The sequence below is a fragment of the Acyrthosiphon pisum genome, chromosome X (genome assembly GCF_005508785.2).
Source record: "Acyrthosiphon pisum isolate AL4f chromosome X, pea_aphid_22Mar2018_4r6ur, whole genome shotgun sequence".
Taxonomy (NCBI): domain Eukaryota; kingdom Metazoa; phylum Arthropoda; class Insecta; order Hemiptera; family Aphididae; genus Acyrthosiphon; species Acyrthosiphon pisum.
The window spans coordinates 68888933-68905372 of record NC_042493.1 but is presented as its reverse complement, the minus strand read 5'-3'; the positions used below and the strand labels follow the sequence as shown (position 1 = coordinate 68905372).

Here is a 16440-nt window from a genome sequence, read left to right as displayed (position 1 = left end):
ACTTATTGAACCAGTAAACCACTTACAACTGTCATTGAAACGCGTTTAATCATGCCTAATAATAATAATAGTATGGTGCTGCATACCTTGAATATTTGACAACAGTGTTTGAATGCCGAGGACAGCATATTATTATCATGTTGTAGCTGTCGCCAGACGACATCTCTCAGCTGTCTACCGACGACAGTGATTTACACACGACTGCTTCATTATACGACGTGTACATTTCAATAACGATTGTTCTAGAATTGTGTATAAGGACCTATAACGGGTTCTCGGAAAATTTAACTCTTTTAACAACCGCATTATATTACCTTATTATATTATCGTTTGCCGTATTCAGTTAAGTATAGCATTGACTATAAAAATATGTGAACATACAGAGTAATATTATTTCAAGGATCATTCATTTTTCCAAACTATGTTCATAAAAATTAGGTTTTGTAACAACTTAAATGTATCTATATAATAAAAATATTAAATGTTCTTCCATATAATAATCACAAAGTGTCCAAGTTATAGGTTCTTATATATTATGTATTTATGTATCAATTACTAACGTAGTAAAGTGTCTCCAACCGGAATCGGTTGACCAATGGCAAAGTTCCAATCGCTATTTAAAAAAAATCATAGATCTAAGAAAATCAATACCTACAGCCAGGGCTTGAAACCGATATTGATACCGATTTTGAATACCGTTAAAATCCAAAACCAAAAACAAAATCGAAAAATGCAATATCTGCAATCAAAACCAAAATTGTAATCGGAAAAATAAAAACCAGTGTTCAACACCGACAACGAAATCAGAAAAATAAATACCGATATGCGAAACCAAAATAAAAATCGGAAAAAATAAATACTGACAGCCAAAACCGAAATCGAAATAGGAAAAAATATTTTCGGTTTCAAGTCCTTTATACTGCTGAATATTACAGAGAAGTTTCAAAAAAAAACTACCAAACAATTATGTCAATTTTTAAATGTTAGTTTTTTTATCTCTCAAGTACTACAGTTTTTTCGATAAATGTTAATTCCAATAACGATATGACATTTATTTCCAAAGACAAATTATTTTCAAGATGTTGACGTCAGTAGCACATTCCAATAAATATACAAATACAGAAAAGCAATATTACGTAACGCTTTTGATTGCCATCTCAAAACACAGTTTAATACTTACAACAAGACTCGACAAAGGTTTATTTATAATTCTGTATGAAAGTTTTATAATTTTATATTAAAAGTTGATTTTCCATTGTTATGCGTTTTTAAAACTTCGGAGTTCGCTGTTTCGCATACTTGGTGCTTTAGTGGTATTTCAAACCATAATATAATAGTACCCATACCTATCGTATGTTGTCATTGCTTAACAGTAACCACATATCTAGTTACAAGAAACACACGGCATAAAACGTTTCTGTAATATTTTTGAACTTCTGTTTAAGTTCCACAGAAACGTTTCACTGCTCTTCGGGAATGTTCTTTTTTTCTATAACTGGAACAATATTTTTCACATTCGTGGCAGTTTACAGAGCATCTACATACGTGTAGAACCAAGAAGGTCATAGATTTTTAACACATAGGGTTTTAAAATGTCATTAAATTTATTTCCTTGAAATATTTTCTTGATGTGAAAAAAAATGTTTATTATACCTAAAAGATTATTGTCATATACTTACAACAAGAGAACATATTTGAAAGTGGGTTCATTGTATCGAATACTAATAAATATAATAATTAATAAATAATCGCCGATAGGGACCAATTGATAAGTGATCAATTAACCGATAATATAATTTATTTTATACCTAATTTATAATCATTAACATAGTAATTCGTAATCTTTAATTGATAAGTCATTCATTATCGATATTGTCTGTGTGTAATCAATAATCTTTTCAACTATCGATTAGCCATAACCTTATTGTTTATTATATCAAGTGAAATGTTTCAAAATCAGAATCCTTTACCCTATTAATACGTAATATGATAGTCCAACACAATGTTCTTAGTGCATTTGTTCATATGTGATAACAATTTACTGTCATAATAATTTAAAAAATAAAGTCACCTGATTCGACTAGTTTATTCTCAAAGACGCGTGTTTTGTCGACAAATTAAAATATTAAACGATTTCCGTGGCGTTGTTATATATTATATAGAATAGGTGTAATGTAGGCAATCAAAAAACTTTAGCACACCGCTGCGACCATTACATCAACGCACTTTATTTTACGGAACCGCCTCGAGTGTTTATTTTTTAATTAAAAAAAAGTATATACCTAATCAGGTAAATTCGAATTTATTATACCGCGTAGGTAGCTACAATTTTCGGCGATTGCATTGGCAGTAGTATAGTGGTTATTATCAACGTTGTTGAAACGAAATGTACAAAATACTAGCCTTTGGGCGAGAAATCGTTTAAATTGTTTAAAAACGTGATTGGAGTTGTGTTCATAACAAATTTCACGGGGTGTCTATTATACACAGCCACACGACTCTTTACTAGTGTATTGCGTATAATTATACAATATTAAAAATGTAGTATCTACCAATTAATTTTAAAATGCTGTTTAAAACCAAGAAAAAAATCAGTATTTTACATAATATCTCTAGGTAATAAAATAGTTTATTATTCCACGAATATTGAATAAACTGTGTATTTTCTTAGTTATTTGATTTCACTTCTCACATATTATTTACTTAGTATCATAGTATCATGGCTGAAACGATTTGCCGTATATACCTACGTTATGCACGTTAAGGTTTAAATATTTATGATAACTAAATAAGTTATTACTTAACCAATTTACTCTAAAAGTTTAAAGGTAATATGAAGAAAAAAGTTAACTTAATTCAGTGAAAAGAAAATTTTCCTACTTCATTTTGTATAAAATTAACACATGTGTCGCAAATACATTGACTGTGCTGCACCTTATTTCGTTAAAAAAAAATAAAAATTTTGTCGAAATTCATCCTTTACTATTCCTTAGGTATGTCTTATACATACACACTAGTTGTATAGGTTCTTAGGCTTTTATGATACAGTTATATCAATTACATTATTAAATCAATTAATAAATAATTTAATTCAATCATTTAACATTTGTGTATACGATTGGGCAGCAATAGAAGCATTTAATTAAATATATGTATAATAAAAATATTAAGTATTATAAGGTTTTAAACTTTATTTTATTTCTCAAATTAACTGGAGAAGGTTGTTACAATGGTTTTATTACAAAGCTTCAACTATTCAAGTTAAGGGTTAAGCGCCAATTAGGGCATATGTACCCTACATACCTACTACCTACTGGTCAAAATGTTTCCTATCATATTCAGTAGGTTTATCTAAAAATGTTTGTCCTCCAGGCCGCGCTCTAATTGATTTCCGTAAGATAACATGTAAAATTAAGGTTTTGAAGACCCTACATGACGACAAAAAAAGACTACACATAGGGCTTGAAAACCCTACGTGGCACTATATACTATGCATAACTCAATTTTTTGGATTGGTGCTTAACCTGTTATAACTCGATTGAGAAATTAACAAACTGGTTTGGTTAAAAAAGTTAAAAAATATAACATTTCAACTATAGTTCATGATTAGCTTTAAGCACACCTACAGAGGGCACTCACAGAAATATACACTTGGAGGGAGGGGGGAGATCACAAGAAATGTCTTTGATAATATTACAGCTTCAGTCTGCACGTATACTATTTTTATTATTTTTACAAATACAATGAACATTTACTAAGCTAGGGGGAGCACGGTCCCTCCTGGCACTTCCTTGCGGGCACCTTTGACACCCAAATGTATATGAAAATAGTTATAAGACATTCTATAATTACCGACGTGAACTGCGTGACCCGGATGAACCAGAGCGTGAGCGTAAGGTTGACGACGACGACTGCCAGCAGGCAAGCGAGAAACACGTACAGGGCACGAGTCTTCCACTTGGCCATGGACTTGTGTCCACCGCCGGCCGATAAGTTGTGGTCGGCTTGGGCGACACGGCGGGCGGCGGCCGAGTTTTGGTCGTACGCAGACACCGCGGCGCCGGGTTTTTGCGGGAACGCGTTGGTCTGTTGCTGCTGCAGATGGTGGTGGTGTTGCTGTGGCTGAGGTAGTAGAAACTGTTGCTGTTGCTGCGGCGTCGGCGTGTCGGCGACCGCGGACGAATCGTACTCGATGATGTCCGCCGACGACGCGGGCCACTGCCGGTGGCCACCTCCGCCGACTGCCGTGGCGTTCCCTTCGCCGTCGTTACCGTTACCGTAATCGTAGTCGTCCATCACGGTTGCCGTTCCGGTCCTCCTGTGTCCCCCCCAAAAAAAGGAAATATTATTTAATAAAAAATTATAGTCACGAAATTAAAAAATAATATTGGGAGTTGACACAGTAAGAGGCATTGACGATTGGGTATTAGTTTAGGTTTTACCTAGTTATAGTTATAACTATATTCATGATATATATAATACACTGTTATATTATACACTATTCCTGGATATCAATATAGGTATGTTCTATGACAATGACTTAACAAGGCAATAATAAGGCATTATATTATTGTGAGTTGTAATTTATAGGTACTGCTAATTTAGTTTTTCCTATTACACTTATATCGAGTTTTATAATATTCATTTTCACGAAATCGTTTCAATAATTCTCCTCCAAGTGTGAGATGTCGATACACTACACAGCTCCCTTTTCTCTATTTTTCCTCTTAAGGGGAGGGGATGTCACAAATCGTATATTTCTTTTTTTCACTTTTTTGACGATAGTCTCGAATTATTTCATGATTTTTTTTTCCACACAGTTGTTCCAAATAACTTCTAACACCCCTTCCCAACCTCAAATGTCATATCGCTCTATTATCCATTTATGGCAGGGGCAGGGAGGGCACACGTTGTATTTCAATGTGCCTGGTTTTCTTCAAGATTTTTGAATCAGAGCTTGCAAACGTTATAATGACGTTATGATTATAAACGTTATATTTGACAAAAACGGTTGAAGAATGTAAACGAAATGAAAACGGAAAACGATAATCAAAAATAATTAAGTATCTCAAAACAAAACATAGTGATTAAAAATATATATTATATACCATTAAACAAAACATAATGCAAAACGAAATTTATAAAATTGAATTAAAAATAACGCAAGACAGAATATTTTAAAATCTATTCATTTAAAAGATCTATTGGTTTTGTAGAAACATTTATTTCATGCAAACAATCTAAGAATTTATTAATATTATATTCCGTATCCCTGTCATTACCTACCCGCATTAGTTATCATTTTTGAAATTGAATAGGTATTAACTATTAACATTATTTGAAATAACGATAAACACAAAACTTGTACTTATGTTTTAGTTCTAAATAACGATAAACGCAAAACTTGGATAACGTTTGATTCTAAATCACAGTAAACCCAAAAATTGTGTAACGTTTTAATTGTAAATATCATAAAACAGAATTTATTTTTTAAATGCAAGCCCTGTTTTAATGTCTTTTTTTTCCCATGAGCAAAGCTGGTTTAGTAATATTATATTATGTCAATTTCAACCTGACTTTGTACACAATTATATATATGCACGTGCACCCACTGTTATTGGTATTAACTAGGCCTGTTTACTTTAACACGAAGCAGAATTATAAATAATGTGATAGGAATAATACCACATCTTTCTTTGAGCCTTCACTAGATAGTCGACATAACAAATATGTGCAATTATTGAAATCAAACAATCATAAATTATAATACAATTTGTTTTCAATTTATATCATCACGTCACAAACGCAAATTTAAAAAAAAAAAACTGAGCAAATAATAGTACAAATGTTAGATATTATTTTTTTAGGTACATACATATTATATAATATATAATATATCGAAGGTATAGGTTTTCAATTCTACATCATTCTCATGACGACATAATCCCATCATTTAGTATCATATCCTAACCGCCTACTGCACTGAAAATATTATTTTATATCAGACGCATCGACATCGGACAAAATCCTTAGAATATCAGTCCTGGTATACGAACAATGTATATTATATACTAGTGCGATGCAGGTATATGACGTCTAACCACGCACGATCGACTACGTAACAGATAAAAAAATATAATATTAACACATTTACATTATGATAGATACACACGTGGGCAAGTTATAGGCACGGTATATATATTATAATGTGCATTCAATCATCGTCGTGCTTTGGTCGTCGTCGACGAGTGTAAGACGCTGGCGGACACCGATGACGACGACGATCAATCATTATCGGAGCAGGTCGTTTACTGCCACGATGTATATATCTAATATATATATATAATATATATATATATATAACGAGCACTTGGATCGTATATTATACAACACTATATACATAATATAGGCACGTAAGTATATATAGTACACTCATATATATAGTGTAGTACAATCGGACTCAGGACTCGAGAAAATCGCCTCCTGCAGAGCCCTCGACTCTCGAACTGTAGCGGCTCACGTGCACAATGCGCGCGATACACGCGTCATATTATTATATTATAATATTATATATATTTTTATGTACGATGAGGGGGGTATACGCGCGGGACTATATATTATATACGTCGTTAGGCGGTCGGTGGGTCCTTGTGCGGGGATGATGGTGGCGGTAGTGGGGGGAGGGGGTGGTTATATTATGCCCGTTCATATACGTTTTCCCTCTTTGACGTGACGTTTCGCAGTGTACAAAAAAAAAAATCACCGGAAACCGCGGTGGGGAGGTGGGATTTTCTTTTTAATAGCGCGGATACAATATTATTATATTGCGTATACCTATATATTATTATGAATACGGGTGCGCGTGTTTAGTGGAAAAGGTTGTTTAGACCTCACAGAAATACGCACGTGTGAGAGGTACCTACACGCATATAATATTATACTATACCATGTATAGGTGTTATTGTCGGTGGGGTCAACCGACGATATATTATAATATTATAAATACGTCGACGAAGGCGGTCGATGAAGACGGATGGACCGCGTGTGCAGGCCGAATAGCTCGCGATGTATATAAATTGTATAGCCGCTATACATTTTCGCGCGTGCCTGTTATACATTGTTATGTATATTTATAAATGTATATTGTAATAAGCACCGGGAAAGTGAGTTTTTAAAAGCCTTTCCATAATACTCGTTGTTGCCCTTTTACCGTTACGATTATGTGTATATGTATAAGACACGTGGTGGCGATGAATGGGAGAAGCACAAAAGTTGTTCGCAAACACACACACACTCGTCACTCACTATAACCGCACACTATAAGCACTGAACACCGATATTTTCGATACGTATATTCCATATTTTACTAAAAAAATAGCGACGACGAACCGGTATTAAATAATATATTGTAGAATCTAATATTATTATATTATTATTGAATAGGTACTCCCTAAATAATAACATTATTACTATGGACGTACCAGTTTACTAGACGTAAATGCTTTCGCAAACGTTTGTTACTACAGATTTTCAATAATTAATAGGTATAATAATGAGTATAATATGATATAATGTTGGATACCTATATTATATAGATATGTACGCCTAATGGTATTTTATATTATGATTAATTGTATTATAATAGATAGTCTAATAATTTTATAATAATTATTATTGTATACGATTTAATTATTATATACCTTTATATTTTTTTTTTAAATTGTGTATTGTCTAAAGTTATTGTATAACTTCAGTACATACTAAACGTTTTATTTGAAGAATTTTCAAATAATAATTATTAAAATTAACTATCAGATGTGTTTGGTTTTTTTTAAGAACGTGATTGCGTTTCTTTGAAAAAAAAGTGAATGAATTCTTTTTTTACGCTTTGAACTTGAACGTGAACGAATTTAGTTTTCAAGTGAACTTTCTGAACTCTGATACACTATAGTATTAGCGATAACGAGTAAAACAGTTATATAACTTGTAGATATGTTTTTTTTTTGGTAGGAGGGGTATATAATAAATGTTTTTATCTATAGTCCCTAAAAATATAGCGAGGGTTGAACTTCCCCCTCTCAAACATTTAACTAATAAAAAATCTATATACATTATACATGTAAACACGGGACAGTCCTTGAATAGGTTTGTGGAATTTTGAAATTAGGTACTTTATCTACAGCCTACTGACTGCTATCCATATTCTCTGGAGAAAAATTTTGAATATTATACTTATTTCAATATGAATATTTTATTTTATATTAATTGTTATAACGCGCACATAAAAATTATATTGAAGCCGCTCAAGCATAATATGCTTTTTTAAAAACAGTGATCCATTTACCATGTGGCTACAATAATTTTTTGTATCGGTTTTTGTTCTTTTCAAGTGTTTGAAGTATTTATTTTACAACATTTCAGTTTTACAAAACACTTTTATTAAAATGGTTTTTTTAAGCAGCATATATATATATATATATATATCGGTTATTATATAGATAATTTTTTTTATTAACAAGCGTTGAAAGTTTAGATGGCTGGATTACAATGGTAGGGGTACTCCGCAAAATATATGGTTCACTCATCAGAACTATTTAAATATTCTTTAATATATATATATATATTTATTAATATATAAATGTATTTAAAACCATTTATTCAGTATTTTTATTTCTCTATTATAGATGTAGGTACCTACTGATGTACATAATAATATTAAACAAAATTTAGGTATTATACATCTACCTATAATACATTAATACTTCATTACCAATCATACATTTACACCAAACATTATTGATATTACATTTTTTTTTTTTTATTTTTATTTCGCATGATAATGAAACTATTTTAATTCACATTCGAATACACAGTTTATACCTAGGTATGAATCATTTAACTAGCCATAACTATTAACTAAATATTAATTTTCCAAATGAATTCAATTAGTTTTTTTAAATTTAAATATGAAGTAAAATACATTTGTATAATAAAAAATGAATTTTTTCCAACTTTTTGTTGTCGTGACTTTTTTACATTTTTTTCTTCGATAAGAATTATAACCTATAATAACAATAATCTATTTTTAATCCTCAATATTTAGATTCGAAACGATTTTTTATAAATGTCCATATTTATTTAACCTACTGTGCATACAGTGTACATACAGTGTATGTTAGTATTTTTCAAATCAACATAAAATATACGAATTAAACAAATAAATAGGAATATAGACTATAGGTTGTTATTATTGTAAAATTAAAATCTAAAATACTACAACAACGATAAGTAAGCATAGAATAACAGAAATTTGCAATTTTTCATTGCAATATTATGTATCTACCCAGTATTTTTAATATTTAGGCCTTATAATACGATATACTTTTTAAAAAAAAATGTTAAGTAATTTTTTTCAGTATAAACATTATGTAGGTAGGTATACTTTGAAACATTTAGTTAATAGTACAGACCCACCGCTATCATTGAAAGTCGTTGCCGGGAATATTTATACATAATCGATGCTGAAAAAGGGACAATCGTTTCAGTGGCAGAGACCCCGGTAAAAGTCAAACATTTTAATATCTTTTAGGCCGTGGTGGTGCATTTTGCCGTAAAAGGATTTTTCCAATATAATATTAATAATAATTATGATATGGCGCAGATATAGGCGGTAAACCGTACTATCGTGACAGATAAAAAAAAAAGTAAAACCACAGGAGTGCAGTGTTTACATTTTATCTCGAACTTTACCGAAGACCACAAAATAGTTTTCCCCTTCACTGTATTCATATAGTAATATATAGGCATGCTGTTCGCTGTGGCTGTAGCTTTTATTATATTACTATGCGGTCATCAGTTTGTTTGCGGTATCAAACCTACTTAGATTCTATAATACCATAGTAGGCGGTGCATATTGACATTCGAAGAGGTACTGTATATTATTTTATATATATATAATATGCAGGTCGTGGTGGGTCGCTTGCACGTTCAGAGTAGGGAGGGTGAGGGCGAAAAATTCTTATGTTATTAATATTTTCGCGATGCGTAGACAGAGTGTAGCGGGAAAAACCTAGTTTGGGTTCAGTTCAATAATGAAATATAATCAATATAATATATTATGGTACAGATGTGGTTTGATGTTGAACGAAATATTCGGTTTATGCACCTACGATTAAAAAGTTTAGTTCGAGTTCGACATCACACTGAATTGTTCGGTTCATGGTCGATATGCGATTAAAAAGTTCGGATCGATACCATATTTTGTACTTCGACCCGCCTCTACTTTTTTACAATAAAAAACGAAAATGACAATAAAGAAAGGCGTTTAGATTTCAGAATTTAAATTGATTATTATTATTCTAATTTCTAATCATGACGTCTTCAATTTTATTTTTATTTTCTGGTGCTTACTAAAAAATTTAATTAATTTTTCCTAATAAACAAATTTTGATTATTACTGTATTATTTTGTATTATTTACTCAAACGCGTGGTTTATTATTCTAAAAATTTGTTATGATAACATTAGTTCCACCGCCAAAATACATTTCTAACTACACAGTATCTAGGTACTAAGTACTGATTAATTATGGCTATAATGTATAATATACATTATATACCTACGCATAAATATAATATATTAACTCTGGGTCTAGGACAGTTGGTAAAAAACAATATAGATCATAATAGCTCTTCAAAAACAATTTTTCAATAACACTCTTTGTCAAAGAACTTTTTAATTTTTATCAATAATCGTCCAAATACCATTTATTTTATTACCTGGGCATTGTTTTCGAACGGAAGTAATCAGTTGTTGATCTGCCACCGTAGACATCGTTCTCTAATCCAATTCCACCGTTGTGGTTTACCGCTGAATCTGCAGTAGAATGTATCTGCAACAGGTAAAAATATTAAACAAATAAAGTAAGCATGATTTTCTTCGGTAAAAAAAAAATCTTTGGTTTGACGGGGGAGGAATAGTTTGGTAGGACATATTCAGCCCTTAAAATTATAATGTTAAAATATACAAGATATTATGTTCTATGCATAATTAATATTAATCATAAATTACCTATTTAGCTGTATTCCTATATTATTTATATATCTTTATATTTTATTAATATTTATTAATTTAATTTTTTTAATAATTATTTGATTGACGATAACATATTATTTTACCTACCTAAATAATATAGTGTTATGGAATTAATTATTGAGGTAAAATAAAAATGTATTGATTTTTGCATTTTGCATTTTTTCTATTTAACAAACTGAACAAACATTCAACTCGATGTGCTGTTTTGAAATTTGTATCTACATTTAGTACACAACCTTGTTATATTATTTAAAGGACTCTTTTGTAATTCGTCAAATATACTAAAATACTTTAACCGTGTTGCTAAAATAGGTGAATCGTATATAGGGCTTCAAAACGTTTTTATAACGTTATGAGTATAACGTTAAACATATCAAAAAACTATTGAAATCGATAATGGATAACATATCGATAAACGATAACGATTGAAACGAATAACAGTTAACGTACCAGTAAACGACAAACGATTGAAATGATTAACAGATAACAAATCGCTAAACGATAAACGATTGAAAACGGATAACGAAACAGAAACGATAAACGATTGAAACATATAATTGCCTGAAAAATAAAAAAATATATTTATAAAATTATAACCAGGGCTCGTAAGTATTCATGCATCTGCATGTTTTTTTTGTTACACAGGGAAACATGCTAACTGAGATACAAATCCGTTTCATAACAATAGTAATAATAATATGAAGTTTATAAAGGGCATATTTTTGCATGTTTTGGGTGTAAAGGCGTATTTGGCATATAGTCGATTTTTTACAGTCGTTATTGCAAATTATTTCATAAAAATATTTTTTAGACAAATATTTGAAAAGTTTCTTGTTTCTTATTTACTTTCCTGTTTACAAAATTATAGTGTTTTGATTTATTTTTATTCAGGAGTGTTTGACTACCTAGTGTCCTAGTACATACTTATTTAGATTTTATGCGTTTTACGAAATATTGCGAAAACAATGTAATCGCTACCACTACCATCCTCCACCGTAAAAAAAGACAGCTTCTCACCAACTAGCATTTATATTTTTGTACATTGGTACAGTATAGTTTTCTTACACTCGCCGATGAGTTTACTTTTATGAGTCGTATGCGTTTGTCCGTTCAATTTCCTGTTTTAGTGTTTTCATGTGAGGTATTGGTACCTGTGTGTACCTACACATTATTTATATTTTATTTAAACAATGCCGAAAGAAAAACAAACAGTTGCTGGCTGTTCGCAAAATTTTGTGGAGGAATTTGAATTTTTTTTAAATGTATGCATTAATTCGTATTATTTTAAAATTTTCTCATGATTTTTTTACATAATGCATATTTTGAGTCCATAATTTAAAAATGTTAGGGCATATAAATGCATATTTTCGAACTTTTTAGTGCATATTTTAATGCATATTTTGACAATTTTTAGTGCACGAATGCATGCTTATTTATGCATTTTTTAGTGCATGAAGTAACGAGCCCTGATTATAACTATCAGTAAAATAATATAATATATTATGGTTATTTTTGTAACATTATACTTTTCAATCTGCACTTTGTTTTGTGCGGGAAACAAGCTATATCCATCAAATAACGCTAAACGCTTCATAACATTTGAATGTTTAAATCGTTTAAACGCTCAAGTTGAATAACGTTTAAATTCTATATAACGTTAAACAGTCATTCGATCATAACGTTTAATATACATATAACGGTAAACGGTATTATTATTTTTGATTTATGCCCTGATCGTATATGTATAGACTTAAATAGGCGAGGCTAAGCATATTAAAGAACATTTTATATAATAATTGATTGTAAAACAATAATCTTTTACGATAAAATATTCAAACGTAGATAAGGTCATAAGGATATTATGTTTTAACAGATAGCCCCCAAGGACAGAGAACAGCTGAGTTGCGCATGGATTAGTTGCTGGACTGTATCACAGTGACACAGTGGCATTTTATCCCGAGACACGTTTGTCTATAGTTCACTTATATAGAATCAATTCAAATTATATTCATCGTTTTTGCGTAAGTATAAGGAGAAATGTTTGTTATCTTCTTAAGCTTATAAACAACTGCAATGATTTCGTTTTATAAAAAACAGTAGGTACTTTTACATTTACAAGATCTGAGCATTAAAACAGTGTGTTTAGACTTTGGTCTTGTAATATAATGGTTTCTCTATATGAATTTTGATGCGTGGGCGCACTTGAACGTAAATTCTGTATAAGTGCTCGAAATAAACCAATGCCACGTGTTACTCTATTCTGGATTATATGCGTACTATCAACCTTACCGTTTTAAGTGTTTAGCAGTAACTGCAATTATTCCAAATACCTATCGGCTGTCATAATATTTCTTATTTGTTTTAATGGTGTATAATATCAATAATTCATTGCTATAATGTCTATAGGTACGCCGGGATGATAATTCGTGCAATAATCAAATAATTCAAAAACAATACCTAATAATTAAAAGTGCCTACACAACGGTGATAAAAATGGATTAACTGAAGTTTCATTATATATTATTATACAGTTACAAAAATATTAAATATCCATTAATTTTTTTTTAATTCACCCTTGCAGTGACCTAGCCAAGATTTGTTTTTTTTTTTTTGGGGGGGGGAGGATGGCGTGCTGGTAATTTGTTATATATAAGGGGCCTAACTAGAGACTCTAATAATAGTTAGGTATGATAATGGCGTGGGTACATTTTAGACTTTTGCAACTCTTACGTTCACAGAATACATTAAAATTATACCATTTTAAAATTTTCCCGAGATTTTGGTGCGGTCGCTGCAGTCCCTTCAGACCTGTGGCTATACCTCTGATTATTTCACCCCATTAATTTTAAATATTAATTTTTTCCATTACTTTTAAAAAAGCGCACTAATTATTGTTCAAAGAACCAATTTAAAATAACACTCCACTATAATTATTATTATTGTTTAGTGAATAATTTTATTTTGTAAATTATTGATAATACCTTTTATACCATTAAAATAAATAACAGTATAAAATAATTTTTTCTTAACATAAATGTTTTTGGGATGCAATTTTTTTTTTTCTAACCGATTTTTGAAACGCTCTGTTTATTGCTATAGGTAAATTAATAATAAAACAATTAATAAATAAATAAATTCCTAACAAAATGTGGCATGTCACTAGATATTTTTAAGCCTAAACACATACTATCTATGATTTTTCAATTTTCCTTGCAGGGGAAATAGGTACATCTAGTAGCATGCTACCATTTTAGTTTCCCTCAGCACACTATAGTGTTATAGGTATAAATATAACGTAGAAGAACTTGAAATTGCTTTTAACAATAAAAACAATATATTATTGTGATCCGATGCACGAGATCGACCAGACGAGACTACATTGACAAGACGACGACGTGACAAGTGATGTTTTTACCGATGGCGGCACCGCATTATTATTATTATTATTACAACGGTCATCGATGAGGGTTACGCTCGCGCGCGTGTAACGGACGCTATTGGCACAATAACTATGAAATAATAATGTTTACATGTCATTATTATAGCATAGAACAGCTGTGCGATGATGATGATATTATTATTATCGTCGATCGGAGAGCCGTCGCCGTCGTTGTCAGAGCGCCGTCGCCGACGCGTTGATTTTAACGCATTTATTATTCCGTTTCTCTCGCGCTTTGTTTATCTGCGTAAATAGACTACCGACGACAACGACGATGACGACATGTTGTTACAATATCCCCATCTTGTTTATTCCTTTATTCGTCGCAAATATTATTATTATTATTTACGGCGTATTTCGAAGATATCTACTGTTTTGGCAACCGTCCGAAACTTTATTTAGTAAAAAAACACGATCGCGTGAGGGGGCGACAGCAAAACTATATTATATCCTATTGCGACACAGGCCTAATGCAATCGTATCAAACAAAATATTAAATATCAAAACGTATAATGTTAATATAGGGTAAATAAATATCAGGGCTCGCTTAAGTTCATACACTACAAGTAAACGCTTAGATATCCATGGAACTATAACATTATTATATTCTTCTAAAAATGCTCAAATATGCAGTAAAAAATTTGAAGTATCCGATTAAATCTAATTAATTCATCTAAAATCAGAATTTACTAGAAAACTTAATCGCGTATCTGAATATTTTTTTTATTTCACGAATTAGTACCTATCCAAAAAACACATTTTTTTGTTCTTTTTTATTATAGACTTGCGTGACGATTATTGTTTTGAACGTCTTATTTATAATTATCTTACCGTCTGGTGCGTCTGCGTATTGATAATATTATTTTTAAATGTATAAGTACATAGTATTTTTAATGTTTCTAACAATTTTTTTTTTGTGACAGACATAAAAAAAATGCTCAGTACTTACTTACATGAAAACTATGTACAATGTGTTTACAATAACTTTAAACGATTTTAAATGATCTTTAAATTTTAAAAAAATGTGTGATTTTGCCAAAATATGCCTATAATAATATACGCATACCAAATAAACTTAGAAATATTATTATGCAATTATTATATTATTAACAATAAAATTATATGATATATTGAATCCTGTCACGTTGAAGCGAATTCCGATGTTGCCTGAAGCATAATTTAATGCTGCTTGGCTACAAGTTTGATATTCAAATTTCCCGATCTTACGAGCCCCGTTAATAATATTATTCATATAATATTCGTACACGGGAATGAACGGGAAAATCTAAACGTTAGATACTAGTCGAGTTCGATCGGTTTGTTTCGTTTCGTTCACCTCTACCGTGGTATACCGTTTTATTCCCAAACGAGTGAAACACTTAAATGTTTTTTTCTTCTATCCGCAACAGTCGGTCGAGGAGAGATGAAATCGGCCGGTACGAGGACGGAAAAAAACACGAAATTGAAAATTTTCCGAGTTTCCGTACGCACACGCTCTAGCGTATTATACGACGACATTATCGCGAGCCCACGGCGGCGATTATTGCCAGCGAATTAAATAATATATTATAATAATAAACGCCGCAGAACATTATTGTGTGTCACAAAATATATACTATACAGTAAACGTATATGACATTATATCATATATTATTATCTACTCGGCAGCGGTGTGCGGGTATAATACATATATATATATATGTAATATGTATGTATATAAATATTATGTATATTATATTATATACGGTATACAATTACTACTATTATTCGTTACACGGGCACAGCCGCCGGCGGACGCGGTGAATTATGATCGTAATAATAATAACAACAACAATAATAATAATAATAATAATCGTCAGATATTTTGCATATAAATTGGTACTAGTCTTGTGGTATATATATACAGTG

The 16440-nt window shown here is 31.0% G+C and overlaps 1 protein-coding gene across 1 annotated transcript in view; it reads right to left on the bottom strand.

The window, feature by feature from the left end:
* Window positions 1-16440, bottom strand: part of LOC100166940 — a 182089-nt gene that overhangs the window by 19199 nt on the left and 146450 nt on the right. Inside the window, exons 3-4 of the mRNA XM_029488725.1 lie at window positions 10778-10890; window positions 3853-4318 (exon numbers count right to left, since the gene is read on the bottom strand). Coding sequence (XP_029344585.1) covers window positions 3853-4318; window positions 10778-10890 — 579 coding nt within the window. The remainder of the gene's footprint in view (window positions 1-3852; window positions 4319-10777; window positions 10891-16440) is intronic.